Source organism: Scyliorhinus canicula, chromosome 4, assembly GCF_902713615.1.
Source record: "Scyliorhinus canicula chromosome 4, sScyCan1.1, whole genome shotgun sequence".
Classification (NCBI taxonomy): Eukaryota; Metazoa; Chordata; class Chondrichthyes; order Carcharhiniformes; family Scyliorhinidae; genus Scyliorhinus; species Scyliorhinus canicula.
The window spans coordinates 125,101,187-125,122,751 of NC_052149.1; the positions used below are offsets into that span (position 1 = coordinate 125,101,187).

The 21,565-nt window shown below is 46.0% G+C and overlaps 1 protein-coding gene across 5 annotated transcripts in view; it reads left to right on the forward strand.

The window, feature by feature from the left end:
* The window catches only part of cep350 (centrosomal protein 350), a 248,859-nt gene that overhangs the window by 169,479 nt on the left and 57,815 nt on the right, over positions 1-21,565 (forward strand). For 3 of the 5 annotated variants that reach the window (XM_038795159.1, XM_038795161.1, XM_038795160.1), the window contains exons 27-28: positions 4,409-4,584; positions 18,215-18,337. In XM_038795159.1, coding sequence (XP_038651087.1) covers positions 4,409-4,584; positions 18,215-18,337 — 299 coding nt within the window. The remainder of the gene's footprint in view (positions 1-4,408; positions 4,585-18,214; positions 18,338-21,565) is intronic. The other 2 variants (XM_038795162.1, XM_038795163.1) reach the window with 1 other exon arrangement.

Sequence of the window (21,565 nt, forward strand, 5' to 3'; positions counted from 1 at the left end):
CCTCCAACACCAGAGAAAATAGTTTCTCCCAAAGCTGTCATGTTAATTCCTTTAATCATCTTAAACATCTTAATTAGATCATTCCTTAATCTTTCGTACTCGGGGGATTACAAGCCTAGTTATAATTTAACCCTTTTAACCCCGGTATCATTCTGGATAATCTCTGCTGCATCCTCTCCATGGCCAGCATATCCTAGCTGAGGTGCAGTGCCCAGAACTAAAAGCAGAATTCCAATTGCTGTGTGCATGCACACAACTGTTTATTTCTTTGTGTGCTGCACTCTCCCAAACAACGAAAAAGCTCTCCCTGCTTGAGAGTGGACTGCATGCTCTTCTGTTTTGGAGACCGATTATGGTGAATCCATAATTCTGTGCATTTTCCTCCAACAAATTGCAGAACTGAGTTCCTGTTAAACCTTTCCACTGACCCATCTTGGTATATTCTCAGGTCCATTCTCTCGGGGCAGGATTTTCCAGCCCTGCCCACTGCCCTGATCTTCCAGTCCAGCTGAAAGTTTTTTTTTAAACAAACAGTTTTATTGAGGTAGTTTTTCGGCATTGTAAACAGTTACAGACATCAACGAAAAGAAAGCAAAATAGGCAAAAATGTGCAAACATCCATGTACATTCAAAACTTCAATCGTACCATACTGCACATGCCCGCTCCTCTCCCATCGTCACTACCCGCCAATTTATCCCTCCTACTCTACTCTACTCTAACCCCCCCCCCACCCCCTGCTGACGCTCACTCTCCCGCAAAGAAGTCAATGAATGGTTGCCACCTTCGGGCGAACCCCTGTATAGATCCCCTCAAGGCGAACTTAATTTTTTCCATACCCAGAAAACTCGACATGTCCGAAAGCCACAGCTCAGTCTTCGGGGGCTTTGAGTCCCTCCATGCCAATAATATTCGTCGCCGGGCTATCAGGGAAGCAAAGGCCAAAACATCGGCCTCTTTCTAGACCTGGACTCCCGGTTCCTCCGAAACCCCAAAAATTGCCACCCCTGGACCCATCGTTTTTAGCACCCGGAACATGATCCCCGCAAATCCCTCCCAGTACCCCCTAAGCATGGACATGCCCAAAACGTGTACGTGGTTCGCTGGTCCTCCTGCACACCTAGCGCACTTGTCCTCTACCCCAAAGAATTTGCTCATCCGAGCCACCGTCATGTGGGCCCGGTGAACAACCTTAAACTGAATCAGGCCGAGCTTGGCACATGTTGTGGTCGAATTTACCCTACTCGGCTTCTGCCCAGAGCCCGTCCTCCATTTCCCCGCCTAGCTCCTCCTCCCATTTGAGTTTCAATTCCTCCGTCTGGGACCCTTTCCCCCTCATGAGCACCTTATGAATATCAGAGACTCTACCCTCCCCTCCTTCCCCCCCCTAGAGACTATTCGGTCTTGGATCCCCATTGGCGGGAGGCGTGGGAAGGATGGGAACAGTCTACGGACAAAGTCCCGCAACTGTAGGTACCTGAAATAGTTTCCCCTTACCAGACCAAATTTCTCCTCCAAGCTCCTCAAACTTGCAAAGCTCCCCTCCAGGAACATATCGCCCACCCTCCCCACCCCCGCCCGCCGCCATGCTCGAAACCCCCCATCCATACTCCCGGGGGCAAACCGATGGTTGTCGCAGATTGGCGCCCAAACAGACGTCCCCACCTCCCTTACCTGCCTCCTCCACTGGCCCCATATCCACAGGGTCGCCACCACTACTGGGCTGGTGGAGTACCTGTCCGGCGGCAGCGGTAGAGGAGCCGTGACCAGGGCTGCCAAGCTGGTGCCCCTGCACGAAGCCGCCTCCACCCGCTCCCAGATAGACCCCGTACGCACCATCCACCTCCTTATCATAGCGATGTTAGCCGCCCAGTAATAGTTAATCAGACTCTGCAATGCCAGCCCTCCCTCGCTGCAGCTCCTCTCAAGCATTGCCTTCTTCACCCGCGGGGATTTTCCCGCCCAGACAAAGCTCATGATCATCTTGTTGACCCTTTTGAAGAAGGACTGCGGGATAAAGATCGGGAGGCACTGAAAAATGAACAGGAATCTAGGGAGGATTGTCATCTTTACAGTCTGCACCCTCCCTGCCAGCGACAGCAGGAGTGCACCCCATCTCTAAACTCTCCCTTCATTTGCTCCACCACCCTGGTCAAATTTAACTTGTGCAGCCTGCCCCAGTCTCGCGCCACCTGGATCCCCAAGTACCGGAAATGTTCCTCAACCAGCCTAAATGGTAGCCCCCTCGATCTGTTCTCCTGGCCCCTTGCCTGAACCACAAACATTTCACTCTTGGCCATATTAAATTTGTACCCTGAGAACTGGCCGAATTTCCACAATGTTTCCAGTATACTTTCCATCCCAGCCAATGGGTCCGACACGTACAGGAGCAGGTCGTCCGCATAGAGAGAAACCCTATGTTCCACCACGCCCCTAACCATCCCCTTCCATCCCTTTGCGGCTCTCAGCGCAATCGCCAGCGGCTCTATGGCCAGCGCAAACAGCAGCGGGGAGAGCGGACAGCCCTGTCTGGTCCCGCGGTATAGTCTAAAATACCCTGACACTTCTCTGTTGGTCCTGACGCTGGCCTTTGGGGTCTGATACAATAGCTTGATCCAATTCACCAGTCCCTCCACGAACCCAAACCGTCCGAGCATCTCCCATAGATAGCCCCACTCCACCCGGCCGAAGGCCTTCTCAGCATCCATCGCCACCACTACCTCCACATCCTTGCCCGTTGGGGGCATCATTATCACATTGAGTAATCTTCTCAAGTTGGCCGACAGCTGCTTGCCTTTCACGAACCCAGTTTGGTCATCCCCAATCACCTCCGGTACACGGTCCTCAATTCTAATCGCCAGGACCTTTGCCAGGAGCTTGGCATCTACATTGGTCAGGGAGATTGGCCTGCATGACCCGGGTCCTTACCCCGCTTCAATATCAGTGATATGGTGGCTTGCGACATCGGCGGCGGCAGGGTCCCTCTATCCCTTGCCTCATTAAAAACCCTCGCCAAGACCGGGCCCACCAGCTCAGAGAACTTCTTATAAATCTCTATTGGGTATCCATCCGGCCCCGGGGCTTTCCCCGACTGCATGGCCTTTAGGCCCCCCAATACATCCTCCACTCTAATCGGGCCCCCAGCTTATCCACTTGCCCCCCGCCTACTGTTGGGAATGTTAACCCGTCCAGAAACCTTTGCATCTCCTCCGGTTCTTCCGCGGGCTCCGAAGTGTACAGCTTGCCATAGAAGTCCCGGAATACCTTATTCAATCCTGCTGGGTCCTCCACTCTGCACCCCTCCCCATCTATCACTCTACTTCATTCCCTGGCCGCCTCCCTCTTCCTGAGTTGCTGCGCTAACAATCTACTGGCCTTTTCCCCATGCTCGTACACCACACCCCTTACCTTCCTAAGCTGTTTCACGGCCCTACTCGTGGATAGCGCCCCCAGTTCCGCCTGTAGTCTCTGCCTCTCCCTGAGTAGATCCTCCACTGGGGACTCTGCGTGTTCCTCGTCTGTCCGACACATTTCCCTAACCAATCTGTCCATCTTTGCCCTGTCCGCCTTGGCCCTGTGGGCCCCAATTGAGATCAACTCTCCCCGCACTACTGCCTTCAGCGCCTCCCATAGGGACGCCGCTGAGACCTCCCCCTTTTCATTCACCTGCAAGTAGTTTTGCATACACCTCCGAAGCCTCTCACAGATCGCCTCCTCCAACAACAGTCCCACGTCTAGCCTCCATTGTGGGCGTTGGTGATTCTCCCCTCCGACCTGCAGGTCTACCCAGTGCGGGGCATGGTCCGAAATAGTGATTGCCGAATATTCCGTGTTCTTTACCTCCCCTATACAGTCCCTGCTTAGGCAAAGAAGTCTATCCTAGAATATACTTTATGGACGTGCGAGTAAAATGAGTAGCCCCTTCCCGTCGGCTGTCTGGCTCTCCAGCGGTCCACTGCCTCCATTTGCTCCATAAACCCTTTCAGCTCCCTTGCCATTGCTGGGAGTCTACCCGTTCTGGGACACAACCGATCCAGCCCCGGTCAAGGACCATGTTAAATGTACCCCCCCATTATTAGCCTACGAGAGTCCAGGTCCGGGATCTTCCCCAGCACTCTTTTAGTAAAGTCCACGTTGTTCCAGTTTTGGGCATATATATTCACCAGCACCACTCTTCTCCCCTCCAGTCTGCCCCTTACCATCAGGTATCTGCCCCCGCTGTCTGCGGCTATGCCCAAAGACTCAAATTGCACCCGCTTGTTGATCATGATTGCCACCCCCCTGGACCAGTCCTGCTGAAAGTTGATGGACATTTGCCTGAGCTGCCAAATGTCCTGCGCTGGGTCCCGCCATGACAGGGCTGGAACATCTTGGTCTCCTTTTTAAATAACTTTCTTTTAACTGTTCTAGGAGCAGCGGAACGCAGAGCATCTCGAGGTAGAGAATGTTTCTAAAGTGAGCCACACTTCCAGTCCTTTGCAGACAGATATGGAGACGCGGAGCCCCTCTCCCGTTTCTATCTCGGGGAGTGAGACCAGCAGCATCATGCAAAAGCTAAAGAAGATGCGCAGCCACATGGATGAAAAGTAACACGATACACATTTAATTATTTGTTGGCGCTTCTTGTAATGTCTACTGCTGTGAAAATATGGCAAAACCTAACTTGTTTTATTGCCTCCTACCATTTGTTTATGTAAGCAGGGGTGGGAGTGGGTGGTGTTGGGAAGAGAGAACTGACATTGCCGGGATATAATATATAAAGCCCCACTTACCCCCCTCCCCCTTTCCCAAGGCCTGTGGTGTTTCTAGATAATATGGTTCCATGTGTGCTCCCCCAAATAAGTGTTGGGAATGGAGACCGAAGTCCAAAATGTGATCTCACCCCTGACTTCCAAGTAGGCCTCCCTGAAATCTCAGACAGTATTTATAAACCCCCCCCCCCCCCAGTCAAACTCCTCTTTTGTATCAGCACTGTTTACCCAATTGCCCTGGCCCAACCGTCATGGAATTGCATTGTGAAAGTGAAGACTTTCTCTAGTGCAAAGCTCACTTTGCATTTGGGGGTTAGGATGACAGAAATGAAATTGTTCTTTCAGGTGGAATTGTTGATTTTACATCATTTGTGTGAGCTTTTTTTTCTTGTGTAGGATTGCATGGAATATACAAAACAGAAACAGGCTACTGGGCCCAACCAGTCCATGCTGGTGTTTATGCACCACGTGAGTCTCCTCCTATCTTCCCTCACAGAAATCTATCGTCCCAATCCTCTATTCCCTTCTCCCTCAGCTACTTGTCCAGCTTCCCCTTAAATGCATCTATGTTAGAGCTTTTCACCACCCTCTGGGTGATGGAAGTTTTTTTCTGAATTCCTTATTAGATTTCTTGTTGACTAATATTTATGGCACCTAGTTATGCTCTTCCCATCAAGAAGAAACACTGTCTGTATCCACTCGTATCAGAACTTGTCATTTTAAAGACCTCAATTAGTCACCCCTCAGCCCTTTTCCAAGAGCGAAGAGTGCTGGCCTATCTGTCCTTCCCTGATATGTATACCGACACATTTCTGTAATCACCCACATAAGCACCCTCTCCAGAGCTTCCATCTCAAAAAAAACCATAATTTTTTTGGTACAGTGACCAGAACTGCACGCAGTACTGTGATCAAATCAAGCTTTGAAACTGGTTTAGCATAACTAAGAAATAATGAGACGGTAATGATATGCTAATTTGATGGATTTGATTTGTGCTTCTACTTAGTCTTTTTTTTGAGAATTGGGATAGTTTCATTAAATTTGTCTGCTGATTGTTCAGTTCTTCAAAGCAAGAAGTCCCAGTGAAATGCTGTTTCTCCTATCCCTCTATTATTGCACATGCTGTGTTGAGTGATGGTTGCAATACATACACTTTGTCTTTTGCTGTATTTTTCTATTGGTAACTGGTAGTTACAAATGAGTTTGGGTTGTCAAAGTCTGGCAAAAGACGAGTTTGATACCTTGAACAAAGTAAGGGGATGATTTAAGTGTGAGAGAGGTGACACAAACTAATAAGCCTCTGGACGAAAAGGGGAATGAAGATTTGAGGTTGCTACGGACAAAGATAGGTTTGTCAATACACTAATAATTTGGCAATCGTCCTCTTTGTGTCTGCATCCTGCTTAAACACCTGTTTGTCTTTGTGTGTGTGTGTGTATTGAGGGAAGCAGCCAAGATGCAAACTGTACACTAAGCTCTTGGAAAGTTGTTGTGACATTGACATTAGTAATTGAGAAACCTGGGCAGAGCTACTTCTACCTTCCTGATAACAGCTGCTTGGGGTGCAGGATGTGGGAATAGATGGGAAAGGAAGTGGCTCTGTGCAGCTGGCAAGATCCTGGGTGACATAGGTACTCTCCCTAATTAAGGCTGATAAGTACCACAGAGTTAGAGCAAAGTTATTTGTAGACATTGAAATAGAATATATGTTAAAAAATGTCCTTCAGAGAAACTTGTTAGTAAAGTCAGAAACATTTTCTGATCCTTTTCGATCTCACATTAGTGCATAGGTTATGCAAGCAGTGTCCCATGGTGCTGAAAAGTGGCAGTAATTAATATATCTTGGGGTGTTATCAGATAGGCACAACACTTTTTGGATCTTCAGTTTAAATTCCATGTTGTAAGAATTGGTCTGATTAGGGGACATTATGAGGCACAGTTAGCACTGCTGCCTCATAGCGCCAGGGATTCGGGTTCAATTCCAGCCTTGGGTGACTATGGAGTTTGTACATTCTCCCTGAGTCTGCGTGGGTTTCCCCCGGGTGCTCTGCTTTCCTCCCATAGTTCAAAGATGGACAGGTTAGATGGATTGGCCATGAAAAATTGTCACTTGGTGTCAAAGGTTAGGCTGGGTTACAGGGATAGGGTGGGGGCATGGGCCAAAATTGGGTGCCCTTTCAGAGGGATGGTGCAAACCCGATGGGCCAAATGGTCTCCTTCTGTATTGTAGGGATTCTATAGTGGCGTTAGGAGGATGTTGCTTTTGACACAGCAAAGATGGGTGCAATCAAAGATTTTCAAAAGTAAGGCAACACAATCCTGCAGGTTCCCCAGGATAGGCAGTAAGAAAAACCTGATGGTGACCTGATGAATCTCCATTGAAGATCCAATCTTGGGTAAAGACAATAGATTGCATTTTAAAGTTTATACCCATGGACCTTGTAAGGTCCAATGATGGCCTGAGTCTTTCCTTCCCAATTATCTCTTGGTTGTCTTATTGGTGGAGTATTCAGACAGTATTTTAGGAAGATGGGCCTGTTTGGGCTGTTCAAGAGATGATACTTTTTCTGCAAAATGACTGAACTGGCATGAGTATTGTCCTCATGAAGAAACCACTTTGTCTGCTATGCTAGTGGAACAAATGGCAGCAGTTGATGAAAAACAAAAGTGTGACCACGGGAATGATAGAAAAGGTGCACAAGACGTGTAATTTACAGAGTTGTGAGTAATTCCAGTGAATCAAAATCAACCAATAGCAGAACTTTTTGAGGAAATGTTGAATCAATACCCCATCTCTATAATAGCGATCTTGCTGTGTTCAGAGTTTAAACAGGAATTTTAGAAAATTAATTAAGCCTAACCTTTAAGGTCAACTTTGAGATAAATTTGAAATAAAAAGCTTCCTTGTTTTGAGCATGTGGACATAAAAATCAAACATTTAGATTTTTCATTTGTCAAGAGACTTGTGTAACTTTTATATGTGAAATAATTAATTAAATGGCCAAGCATATTCAAAGATTATCTGAAACTGTTCTACACGATGCCTGTTTATACTTGCTGCCATAAGTGCCATAAGAGTGGTAGAATGATGTCAATCTGCAGATCAGGTAAGTGTGGAACCTGACCTTTACAACAAGTCTCAAGTTTGAATGCGTTGATTTGAATCTTGCATGATTTTATGGGCTGCTTGTGTGCAGTTCTCTTTTATGAACAGGCCTGTACAAACTAACAGTACTTACTGTTAACCTCTGGGTCAGGATATGTGTTCACCTTTAGGCCCACACCCTATGAGCAAGATTTTTGTGTAGTTGCAGTCCAATACTCCAACTTAAAAATGGGCAAAAACATCTGATCAGAAGTGCTGACAAAAAAATGTATGAATTTGTGGGCTTCTGCCATTGCTTCATGAGTATGACGTTGATAAGAAAATTATGTTGTTACTACCTAAAAAGGTATTTCCCTGTTCAAAACTGATTAGTTATCCTTTTTCTGAGGATCTTGTACCTCCCATTTTTACATGGAAAGGAAGGAATTACCTGAGGATTGGAATTAATGACAAGAAACTTGATAAAATAATTATTGTTGAGGGGGCGGAAGCCATGGCTGGTTATAGAAGTGCATTTAACAAGTGCTTTTGGAAAACATAGACATTGTTTGGTAAGTAGGTTTCATTGTCCCTGTCATGCTTATGTTAGCTAAAGTTCCTCTGTGCCCATTCATGTGCGCATATATTCGCTGCTCCTGTGGACCCCAGTTTATTATTGTTCTACTTTCCTATTCTTTTGTCATTCCAGGCTTATACCCTCTTCAACGAGGGTCATAGCTCCCTTCTGTACCACTCTTATCATTAACTGACAGGCCTATTGAGCTGCCTGTCATTGCCTACATATGAGCAGAAACCAAAGTTGCCAATTTTCTGCCCTTTGAGGAGCATTGCGCACCTTATTCCTGACCCACTCATGCCACCTTTGTTGGACTCTGCTGCTAGTGGATCAATCAGCATACTTCCCCATAGTTCATTCCGCAAATGTCTATTGAATCACAAACCACATCCTTGCAATTCATGGTCCTCTTTAAAAAAATAAAAAAATAAAAATGTTTATGTTGGCATCGTGTCTGTGACTGAAACTATAGTACACAGATGGTGACATTTTTCTCCCTTACTGAAGCCTCTTTGGCTTGCTGTGCTTTCCTAAAACACCGTGTGGTGGTGTGGTCCTTAGCGCCAAGGCTTTTTTTCCAATGCCCTGAAATGTCTTCTCTTACTTTAAACTTGTCACCCCTATCCAGTCCCACACCTCTCTTTAAAATCCTAATGTCTACCCCACCCCTGTCCCACCTTGAGACTCGCCAATTTCTTCTTCCTCCTCCTCCTTCCTCAGCCTCTGCACGGATGAATCATCTTCCCCAGTGAATACAATAATCTTTCTTGGTACCCTTTGCCTCTCTTCTTAATTTGCAGCCTTCCTGCCTTCATTTAATCTCTCCTCACTATCTTGGATGGTCTCCCTGTCATCGTGACTGTATTCCAGCTGTTCCCTTGTATTCTTCACTATCCACATCGCCTCTCTTCCTTCAGTCTCATTTTCTTCTGTATCTGCTCTTTGGAAAAAACTTAACATCAAATGATTTGCATACGTGTTTCAAACATCTAACTACTTTTGCTTTTTCGTCCTGTCTGCTCCTCTGATAATGACCCCTGTTTTTGTTCCCTGAAGATCAAGGGAGGACTTGGGCACACACTGAGAGAGCTATCCAGCATCACTCTTATCAAAGGAACATGTGAGCAGAAGGAGACCATTCAGTCCTTCAATACTATCTGCCGTTCAGTATGATCATGGCTGATCATCCACTTCAATGTCTTTTTCCCCACACTATCTCCATTTCCATTAATGTCACTGGTACTTAGAAATCTGTGAATCTCTGTTTTAAATATACTCAATGACTGAGCTTCCATAGCCCTCTGAGGTAGAGAATTCCAAAGATTCATAGCTCTCGGGCACTTGACTATAGCTAGCTTCAGCCAAGTTTCTTTCAAAGTGGGGGCAGCGACCCGTGGGTGGGTCGCGAGCAGGTGTAAAAAGGGTTGCAGCGCACCCTGAAATTTACATAAGTATCCCAACTACTGACTGAGATCAGGATGGCAAACAAAGTGCCATGAGAATAGCTTTTGTATGGGAAGATACGAGAGAATGCATGGCCCAGGAGTGAAAGGCAGTGGACTGGCCGGACATCCCAACAGCAAGCCAGACGGTTAGCTGTAATTTAGAACCATGGATGACTTGGGATATTGAGGCCATGGTCAAAAGGAAGAAGGAGGCATTTTTGAAAAATAATCTTTATTGTCACAAGTAGGCATACATTAACACTGCAATGATGTTACTGTGAATGGCCCCTAGTCGCCACGTTCCGGCGCCTGTTCGGGTACACAAGGAGAATTCAGAATGTCCAATTCACAGCACATCTTTCAGGACTTGTGGGAAGAAACCGGAGCACCCAGAGGAAACCCATGCACACGGGAAAAATGTGCAGACTGCACACAGACAGTGATCCAAACCGGGAATCGAACCTGGGACCCTGGAGCTGCGAAGCAACAGTGCTACCCACTGTGCTACTGTATCGCCATATGACATGCATAGGCAGCTGGGATCAAGTGGATCCCTTGAAGAGCATAGGGCTTGTTGGAGTCGAGGTAAGAGAGAAATCAGGAGGGCAAAAAGGGGGCATGAGATTGTCTTGGCAGATAAGGCAAAGGAAAATCCAAAGAGCTTTTACAGATACATAAAGAGCAAAAGAGTGACTTGGGAGAGGGTAGGGCCTCTTAAGGATGAACAAGATAATCTATGTGCAGATCCACATGGGATAGGACCTAAATGAATATTTCTCGTCAGTATTTACTGTTGAATGTATGGGAAATTGGGGAAATAAAAAGTGATGTCTTGAGGAGTCTACACATTGTAGAGGAGGAGGTGCTGGAGGTATTAAAGCGCATCAAAATAGATAAATCCCTGGGACTTGATTAAATGTATCCCAGGACGCTGTGGGAGGCTAGGGAGGAAATTGCCAGCCCCTTTGCTGAGATATTTGAATCATTGACAGCCACAGGATAGGTGCCTGAAGATTGGAGAATAGCAAATGTGCCTTTGTTTAAGAAGGGCTGGAGGGATAAGCCTGGGAACTACAGACCGGTTAGCCGTACTTCTGTAGTGCGTAAATTGTGAGCAGGTATTCTGAGGGACAGGATCTACAGGCATTTAGACAGGCAAAGGCTAATTAGGGAAAGTCAGCATGGGGAAAATCATGTCTCTCAAATTCGATTGAGTTTTTTGAAGGGGTAACTAAGAAGGTAGATGAAGGCAGTGTAGTCGACATTGTCTACATGGAATTTAGCAAGGCCTTTGACAAGGTACCGCATGGTAGGTTGTTGCAAAAGTTTTAATCTCATAGAATCCAGGGTGAGATTGCCAATTGGATACAAAATTGCCTTGGTGACCGAAGCCAAAGGGTGGTTTTTCAGGGTTGTTTATCAAACTGGAGGCCTGTGACTAGTGGTGTGCCTCCGGGATCGATGCTGGGTCCACTGTTATTTGTTATATATATTAATGATTTGGATGAGAATGTAGGAGGCATGGTTAGTTACACCAAGATTGGTGGCATAGTGGATAGTGAAGAAGGTTATATAAGATTGCAACAAGATCTTGACCAATTGGGCCAGTGGGTCGATGAATGGCAGATTGGGGGCAAACACGATAGCATAGTTGTTAGCACTATGGCTTCACAGCGGCAGGATCCCAGGTTCAATTCCTGCTTGGGTCACTGTATGTGCGGAGTCTGCACATTCTCCCCGTGTCTGCGTGGGTTTACTCCGGGTGCTCTGGTTTCCTCCCACAGTCCAAAGATATGCAGGTTAGGTGGATTGGCCATGCTGAATTGCCCTTGGGTTAGATGGGGTTACAGGGATAGGTTGGAGGTGTCGGCTTAACTAGGGTGCTCTTTCCAAGAGCCGGTGCAGACTCAATGGGCCGAATGGCCTCCTGCACTGTAAATTCTATGAGATGGAGTTTAATTTGGATAAATATGAGGTGATGCATTTTGGTAGATCAAATCAGGGCAGGACCTACTCATTAGACCATAAGACATACGAGCAGAATTAGGCCACTTGGCCCATCGAGTCTCCTCCATCATTCAATCATGGCTGATATTTTCTCATCCCAATTCTCCTACCTTCTCCTTCTCCTACCTTCTCCTTCTCCTCCTACCTTAGAATTGCTAATGTTGTCCCTTTGTTTAAGAAGGGTAGCAGGGATAATATAGGGAATTATAGACCTGTGAGCTTGACGTCAGTGGTAGGCAAACTGTTGGAGAAGATACTGAGGGATAGGATCTATTCACATCTGGAACGAAATAGACTTATCAGTGATAGGCAGCATGGTTTTGTGCAGGGAAGGTCATGTCTTACAAACCTAATAGAATTCTTTGAGGAAGTGACAAAGTTAATTGATGAGGGAAGGGCTGTAGATGTCGTATACATGGACTTTAGTAAAGCGTTTGATAAGGTTTCCCATGGCAGGTTGATGGAAAAAGTGAAGTCGTATGGGGTTCAGGGTGTACTAGCTAGATGGATAAAGAACTGGCTGGGCAACAGGAGACAGAGAGTAGTGGTGGAAGGGAGTGTCTCAAAATGGAGACGGGTGACTAGTGGTGTTCCACAGGGATCCGTACTCGGACCACTGATGTTTGTGATCTATATAAATGACCTGGAGGAAGGTATAGGTGGTCTGATTAGCAAGTTTGCAGATGATACTAAGATTGGTGGAGTTGCAGATAGCGAGGAGGACTGTCAGAGAATACAACAAAATATAGATAGATTGGAGAGATGGGCAGAGAAATGGCAGATGGAGTTCAATCCAGGCAAATGCGAGGTGATGCATTTTGGAAGATCAAATTCAAGAGCGGACTATATGGTCAATGGAAGGGTCTTGGGGAAAATTGATGTGCAGAGAGATCTGGGAGTTCAAGTCTATTGTACCCTGAAGGTGGCAACGCAGGTTGATAGAGTGGTCAAAAAGGCATACAGCATGCTTGCCTTCATCGGATGGGGTATTGAGTACAAGAGTTGGCAGGCCATGTTACAGTTGTATAGGACTTTGGTTAGGCCACATTTGGAATACTGCGTGCAGTTCTGGTCGCCACATTACCAGAAGGGTGTGGATGCCTTGGAGAGGGTGCAGAGGAGGTTCACCAGGATGTTGCCTGGTATGGAGGGTGCCAGCTATGAAGAAAGGTTGAGTAGATTAGGATTATTTTCGTTGGAAAGACAAAGGTTGAGGGGGGACCTGACTGAGGTCTACAAAATTGAGAGGTATGGACAGGGTGGATAGCAACAAGCTTTTCCCAAGAGTGGGGGTGTCAGTTACAAGGGGTCACGATTTCAAGGTGAGAGGGGGAAAGTTTAAGGGAGATGTGCGTGGAAAGGTTTTTACGCAGAGGGTGGTGGGTGCCTGGAACGCTTTACCAGCGGAGGTGGTAGAGGCGGGCACGATAGCATCATTTAAGACGCATCTAGACAGGTATATGAATGGGCGGGAACAGAGGGAAGTAGACCTTGTAAAATAGGAGACAGGTTTAGATAAAGGATCTGGATCGGCGCAGGCTGGGAGGGCCGAAGGGCCTGTTCCTGTGCTGTAATTTTCTTTGTTCTCCCCATAACCCTGATCCCCTTATTAATCAAGAACTTATCTATCTCTGTATTAAAGACACTCAGTGATTTGGCCTCCACAGCCTTCTGCTGCAAAGAGTTCCACAGATTCACCACCCTCTGGCTGAAGAAATTCCTCCTCATCTCTATTTTAAAGGATTGTCCCTTTAGTCTGAGATGGTGTCCTCTGGTTCTAGTTCTTCCTACAAGTAGAAACACTCTCTCCACGTCCACTCTATCCAGGCCTCGCAGTATCTTGTAAGTTTCAATAAGATTCCCTCTCATCCTTCTAAACTCCAACAAGTACAGACCCAGAATCCTCAACGGTTCCTCATCGGACATGTTCTTCATTCCAGGGATCATTCTTGTGAACCTCCTCTGGACCCTTTCCAAGGCCAGCACATTCTTCCTTATATGGGGCCCGAAACTGCTCACAATACTCCACATGGGGTCTGACCAGATCCTTATACAGCCTCAAAAGTACATCCCTGGTCTTGTATTCTAGCCCTCTTGACATGAATGCTAACATTGCATTTGCCTTCTTAACTACCGACTGAATCTGCACGTTAACCTTAAGAGAATCGCGAACAAGGACTCCCAAGTCCTTTGTGCTTCTGCTTTCCGAAGCATTTCCCCACTTAGAAAATAGTCTATGCCTAAATTCCTCCTTCCAAAGTGCATAACCTCACACTTTTCCACATTGTATTTCACTTGCCACTTCATTGCCCACTCTCCTAGCTTGTCCATGTCGTTCTGCAGCCCCCCTACTTCCTCAATACTATCTGTCCCTTTATCATCTGCAAACTTAGCAACAGTGCCTTCAGTTCCTTCTTCCAGATCATTAATGTATATTGTAAAAAGTTGTGGTCCCAGCACAGACCCCTGAGGCACACCAATACTCACTGGCTGCCATCCTGAAAAAGACCCCTTTATCCCCTCCCTCTGCCTTCTGACAGTCATGATTTGGAGATACCGGCGTTGGACTGGGGTGAGCACAGTAAGAAATCTTACAACACCAGGTTAAAGTCCAATTTGGACTTTAACCTGGTGTTGTAAGACTTCTTACTGTTCTGCCAGTCAGCCAATCCTCTATCCATGCCAGGATCTTACCCTGAACACCATGAGTTCTTAACTTATTTAACAGTCTCCAATGCAACACCTTGTCAAAGGCCTTCTGGAAATCTAAATAAATCACATCCACTGGTTCTCCTTCGTCTAACTTGCTTGTTACCTCCTCAAAGAACTCTAACAAATTTGTCAGACACGACCTCCCTTTGACAACGCCTTGCTGACTAAGTCCTATTTTACCATGCACTTCCAAGTGCTTCGCAATCTCATCTTTAATAACAGACTCTAAAATGTTACCAATGACCAAAGTCAGGCTAACCGGCCTATAATTTCCCATCTTCTGCATCCCTCCCTTCTTAAACAGTGGTGTTACATTAGCCACCTTTCAGTCCTCTGGGACCCTTCCTGCCTCCAGTTATCCCTGAAAGATCATCAGTAATGCCTCCACAATGTCCTCAGCTATCTCTTTTAGGTCCCTGGGATGTAGTGCATCCGGTCCAGGTGACTTATCTACCTTCAGACCTTTCAGTTTCCCGAGAACCTTCTCCTTAGTAATGGCCACTGCATTCACCTCAGCCCCCTGGTTCTCCTGAAGCTCTGGCAACCCACTGGTGTCTTCCACCGTGAAGACTGATGCAAAGTAACTATTCAGCTTGTCTGCCATTTCTTTGTTTCCTATTATTACTTCTCCAGCCACATTTTCTAGTGGTCCAATGTCTATTTTTGCCTCTCTCTTACCTTTTATATATTGAAAAAAATCTCTTCCTATCTTTCTTTATATTACTAGCTATCTTGCACTCATATTTCATCTTCTCCCCCCTTATTGCTTTTTTAGTTGTCCTCTGCTCGCTTTTAAGGCTTCCCAATCTTCTGGTTTCCCACTAATCCTCGCCACTTTGTATGCTTTATCTTTCGCCTTTATGCTGTCCTTGACATCCCTCGTCAGCCATGGGTGCCTTGTCCTCCCCTTAGCATGTTTCCTCCTCCTTGGGATGATTTTCTGTTGTTCTTCCCTAATAACCCCCAAAAACTCCAGCCATTGCTGTTCCACTGTCTTCCCTGTTAGGCTTTTTTCCCATCAACTCTGGCCAGCTCCTCCCTCATGTCATTGTAGTGACCCTTATTTAATTGTGATACTGTTACATCTGATTGCAGCTTCTCCTTCTCAAACTGCAGGGTAAATTCTATCATATTGTGGTCACTGCTCCCTAAGTGTTCCTTCACCTTAAGTTCCCTAATCAAGTCTGCCTCATTACACATCACCAAATTCAGAATTGCCTGTTCCCTAGTAGGTTCTGTCACAAGCTGCTCCAAAAAACATCTCTTAGATATTCCACAAATTCCCTTTCTTGGGATCCACTACCAACCTGATTTTCCCAGTCCACCTGCATATTGAAGTCCCCCATGATTATTGTAATATTGCCTTTGAATAAAAATTCTCATCCTTATCTTCAAATCCTATCATGGCCTTCCCCATCACTATCTCTCCAGCCCTACACTCCGCCAAAATATCTGCCCCTCTCTAATTCCGGTCTCTCTCGAGCATCCTCGCTGTTAATTGCTCCATCGGTGACCTTGTCTTTTCCATGGGCCCCAAACTCTGGTATACTCTCTCTACACCTCCCGGCTGCTCGACTTGACTTCCTTCACTTAAGATACTATTTAAAATCTGCCTAGCTTTTGGTCATCTAACCTAATATCTCCTTACGTGGCTCAGTGCTATACTTTGATTGTGTAAGTCCAAGACAACTGACACAATCCGCTTCACAGTAAAACCTAAAATGTTGGCCTGTATCATTTATCGGGGAATTGGAAGGATCAGTTTAAATTATCTCCATTTTTTAAAACGTGCGGCCAAACAATCCATTGATGTTGCCTCCGACAGCATATTATAACCACGTTTCTTTTAACTTCAACTTTCATAGTGACAAAACGAGCATCCTCCCCTATTTTCTTTAGGTAGGGAAGGCTTCAGTGTTTCTTGAAGACACTCCTTACCTTAGAAATGCGCTGCATTGTTGAATATCCAACCAAGTGTCATTTAATTCTGTCCAGTGTGGTTTTGGTTTGTAAATATCTGATAATTCGAAATGAGTGGCTTCAAATAACAAGTTGGCTATTGTGTTGTTTCTGTAGTGTTGTGCCTTTGTTGAAGTGGTATGCATGTAAATGGAGCTTGCCCTATCTAACCCTTGCAGCTTCTGTTGACATCTTCTACCTGGCACAATTGCTGTTAACAGTTTGTTTCTCTGCCGTGGCACTATAAAATCTAGAATAGAAGTCCTGAATGCCTATTTCCGAAATATCAATGATGCTTGAACTGCAGGTTGGACATTGTTTTACAACCCATTGCCGCATTTCTATATAGCACTAATGTACTGTGCCATGGAGTGTTGAAACCAAACCTGTCGTTCCTCACCTGATTAACAGTTTGCAATGGGGAAGTGGTGTTTGAAGATTCATGGCCTTCACAAAATGAAGGGATAAAGAATCAAAAGCTGAATTAGTGTCGGTAAATTCAGATCAGACCTGCTTGAGATATAAAATGCATGTCCCTTCAATTTGAGAATATGTAGCAAGAAGGGGAGGGGTAGTACATACTTTTAAATAGCTCTTAAGGTATCATTTGTGATCAATTGCATCTTTTAAATAATTATAATTGACCGAGTGGGTAGGCAGTCTGGACATAGTGTCACTTTCCAGCATAGTGTCACTTCTTTGTGCAGGGGTTTATATAATCTTGATCGTTTTTAACCCTGGTAGCCTTGGCAGTGTCGTGGTATCCATTTCATTCCACTTGTTTCAGGCCCTTTTTGTTGGTTTTGTAAAGTGAGGGTCACGTCAATTCAGATCTTGCTTCCTTAGCTGAATGGCATAGTTCCAAAAATCAAAAGGGAGAAAGGTGGCAATCCTTTGATGCCCCATGTGGATTGCAGTCCTGTGTCTGTATGGTGCCAGTCTGTATCTATAATTAGCAAAACTTGAAATTCTTTGGATGTTTCTGGAAAGTTCTGCAAGTCGCCACATTCGTACCAAGTGTTGACAGTCAAAGACTAAATGCATACTCTTTGCCAACAACAATGGTTGGTTGGAGGTGGAGATCTTTGCCGAGGGAGAGACCTTTAGTCACCCTACTAGATTCATCTAATGACAGTACCAGCATTGAGTGTTATGAAATAGGATTGAGGCAGTAGTGTGAATATGGACTATTGTTTTAATTTACCCTCTTCTAATTCCCTTGCCTAGTTTTGAGAGGGAGTTTGTCAATGCACAAACAGAACTCAACTATTCTTGAGAAAGTAGCATTGAGGAGCATTTCTTATCAACTCTCATTATCGATTCTGATCCCAATGCTGATTGACACTCCCTTTTTCAGAAGGGCTTGGAACCTGTGGTTGGACTATTAGGATTGGAACTGTAATGCAGTATCTGAGTTTCCCACCCTCCTCCTCAACACCCATCAAAAACAGAGTTGGGAGTGTGTCAGCTTTGATGGGCATTGTTGCCACTTGAAGTCCTAGAATCTGAGCAGAATGAGTTGGATTGAGGCAAAAGGTACAGGGAGGTTGGAGCAATTTTATGCATTAAGTGGAATTTCTGCTTAAAATGTGAGGTTTTCTTTAGAGTATCTAAAGGATGAAGTAATTTTGGGGTAATACTCAGCTGTTGTCTTTTTTCTCCTGTTTTGCCTCTTTGTAGACACTGCTCTCCTGTCCACTACTTCTTCTCTGTCTTTACGTCTCATCACTGGGCTTCTCTCAGTGTCTGTTTCCCCAACCTACATCCCAAATTCCAGCTGTACATCTACAACCAGCTGGTCAGGTACTGTGCAACCTCTGCTTCTCACTAATCGAGCATGCTCTGTTTCATCACATGCACGTGGGTGGTGTGGGGGTTGGTGGTGCGTGGAGGGCAGAGAATTATGAAGAGAAAATTTGAGTTACTGCATCTCTTGCTTGTGGCTTCACGTAGCTGCTGGTTGGCAGACTTTGCCGTTGAACTGAAGCATGTTTATTAAAGGGGCATTACCATGGAAGTGAGAGGTCAAAGTTAGACAAAGTCTTGAGCTGCTAATATCAATAGAGCATTATGGAAGATGGAATTGTTATATTGTGGCAAAATGGCAATTTGCAGATTTCATTTAATGCACCTTTAAGTTAGCCATGTAAATTTATACTACAAGCTTGAATTTTCAAATGGAAGTGCCCCTTTAATATCACCTACGTTTCTTTGGTGAGCACTTAGAGGGTTTTCCATTTTCATTCTCTCATGCACTTAGGTTTTCCGAAATTAAATCAGAATATAATTGTCACAGCATTCACCCTTGGAGAATATCTGCAAAATGCGCATGTAACTACTTTGTTGGAACGCCTGTCACTTCCAAGTAGTGCCAACAGGTCTCAGATTTTTGATTTAAAATGGTAATTTATTAGAAGAACAAGTATTTTCTAGCACACAATGCTGCATTAACCAGCGCACTGGACATGTTCACATGAAAACGGGAAAATTCTAGCTATGGCAGGAATAGTTTATTCCTGATTTGTATTTGATTTTGCTTCCGAATTATTTGATCGTCCATTTTAATGTTGCTTTGGCTGCATTCAGTGTTGAGTTGGTTACTGTGCTGCATTTCTGCGATTCTTTCTCTCTCTCTCTCTCTCTCTCTCTCTCCCCCACCCTCCCAACAAACTAAAATATGATTCCACCCTGTTTCTTGCTTTGGAATCATTGTCTTTGAAAGTTGATTATCGGTATTTCTACTATAAAGAATCTAGTAAAATGTACCATTTTCTTCCTGTTCAGTTTTTAAGGGAAAAACAGCTGGCACTGATGACAGGACACATCAATGTTCTGGGGGTTACCATTGAGCAAAAACAGAAAAAGGCCTGTAAATGCTGTGGCTACAAGAGCAGATCAGAGGCTGGGAATTCAGTAAATAACTCGCCACCCCACCCCCAAATCCTGTTCACCATCTACAAGGCACATGTCAGGAGTATGATGGAATATTCTCCACTTGCCTGGATGAGTGCAGCTCCAACAACACCCGAGAGGCTCTACATAATCCAGCCCAAAGCAACCTATTTGATCAACACCCTATCCACCAAACTTGAACATGAATTTACTTCAGTCTCAGCACATAGTAGCAGCAGTGTACACTATGTAATAAAATGCACTCCAGCAACTCACTTAGCTCTTTTACAGTGCTTTCAAGCCCACGGCCCCAGGACAAGGGCATCAGATACATGGGAACACCATCACCTGCAAATTTACCTCCAAGCCACTCACCATCCTGACTCGGGACTATATCACCGTCTGGCCAAAAGGCTGGAGGGCTGCGTACAAGAGGTGGTCGCAGAGGATCAAACTGGCTTTGTCAAGGGTGGAAATACCTCCTCTAGGTACTGGAACGGTTTGGGCTAGGAGTGGGATTCACCACCTGGGTGAGGCTCCTGTACAACGCTCCGAAAGTGAGTTTCCGAACTAATACCAACAGCTCTGAATACTTCCAGCTACAGAGAGGAACAAGACAGGGCTGCCCCCTGTCCCCACTCTTGTTCACGCTCGAACCCCTGGCGATAGCCCTGCAGTACGCAAAATGCTGGAAGAGAATCCGGAGAGGAGACAGAGAGCACAGAGTCTCACTCTATGTAGATGACCTGCTCCTCTGTGTCTCAAAGCCACAGGAGGGACTGAAGACAATACTGCAAATACTGAAAGAGTTTGGAACCTTCTCGGGCTACAAACTTAACCTGGGCAAAAGCGAGGCATTCCCAGTGAACCCAAAAGGGGGAGGGACAGAGCTGAAGGGGCTCCCGTTCAAAACGGCCCAGAACAGATTCCGTTACCTGGAGATCCAGATAGCCAGAGACTGGACACAGATCCACAAGTGGAACCTGACCAGCCTGGTGGAGGAAGTAAGAAAAGGACTCACTCCCAATCTCCCTGTCAGGAAGAGTGCAGATGATCAAGATGAACGTACTGCCAAGATTCCTGTTCCTGTTTAGATCCATCCCGATTTTCATCCCCAAGGCCTTTTTCCAAAACATAGACAGGCTAACCATGGCGTTTGTGTGGGGGGCAAGAACCCGAGAATTCCCAAACCAACACTGCAAAGAGGGAAAGTCAGAGGGGGCTTGGCTCTACCCAACCTACAATACTACCACTGGGCAGCAACGGCAGAAAAAGTGAGGGGATGGGTACAAGAACCCGACACAGATTGGGTACAAATGGAGGAGGCATCCTGTAAAGGAACAACCCTCCGGGTGCTGGCCACAGCAGCACTCCCATCCTCCTCAACAAGGTACACAACGAGCCCAGTGTTAGCGGCCACGCTGAGAACGTGGACCCAGTTGAGACAGCACTTTGGGATAAGCAAAATGTCCCTTATGGCGCCCATCTGTGGCAGTCACAGATTCCCCCCAGCCATGCTAGATACCGCCTTCAAAAGATGGAGGCGGGAAGGTGGCACACTGACAGTCGGGAACTTCTACGTAGGGCACAGACTGGCGACGTTGGACGAACTGACGAAGTGGAAACTAGCAAAAGGACAGGAATTGAGACACCTCCAAATAAAGCACTTCCTCCGCAAAGAGACAGTGGGGTACCCCGGGGCCCCAGAAAGCACACTACTAAAGGACCTGATGGGCACAAGCAACGAGAAAGGGGGGCTATGTGGGAAAATATACAGACAGCTACTGGACAGAGTCCGAACATCACTGGACGGGACCAGACAAAAATGGGAGGACGCACTGGAGACAGAGGTAGGGTGGGGGCTCTGGAGCGAAGCACTGAGCAGGGTGAACTCCACCTCCTCCTGCGCAAGGCTAAGCCTAATGCAGCTCAAAGTGGTGCACAGAACGCACCTGAGCAGAAATGGGGAAACCACAAATGAAGAGGAAGGGTGCTGAAGCCGATGGTGGATTGGGGGGGGGGGGGGATAGCATAGACTGATCCAGAAGGCAGCAAAATGTACGTACAGTTAGTCAAATGAAGGACAAAACAAACCTCTCTGTAAAATAAAGCTCACTGGTTCCAGAATCTGGAATTCCC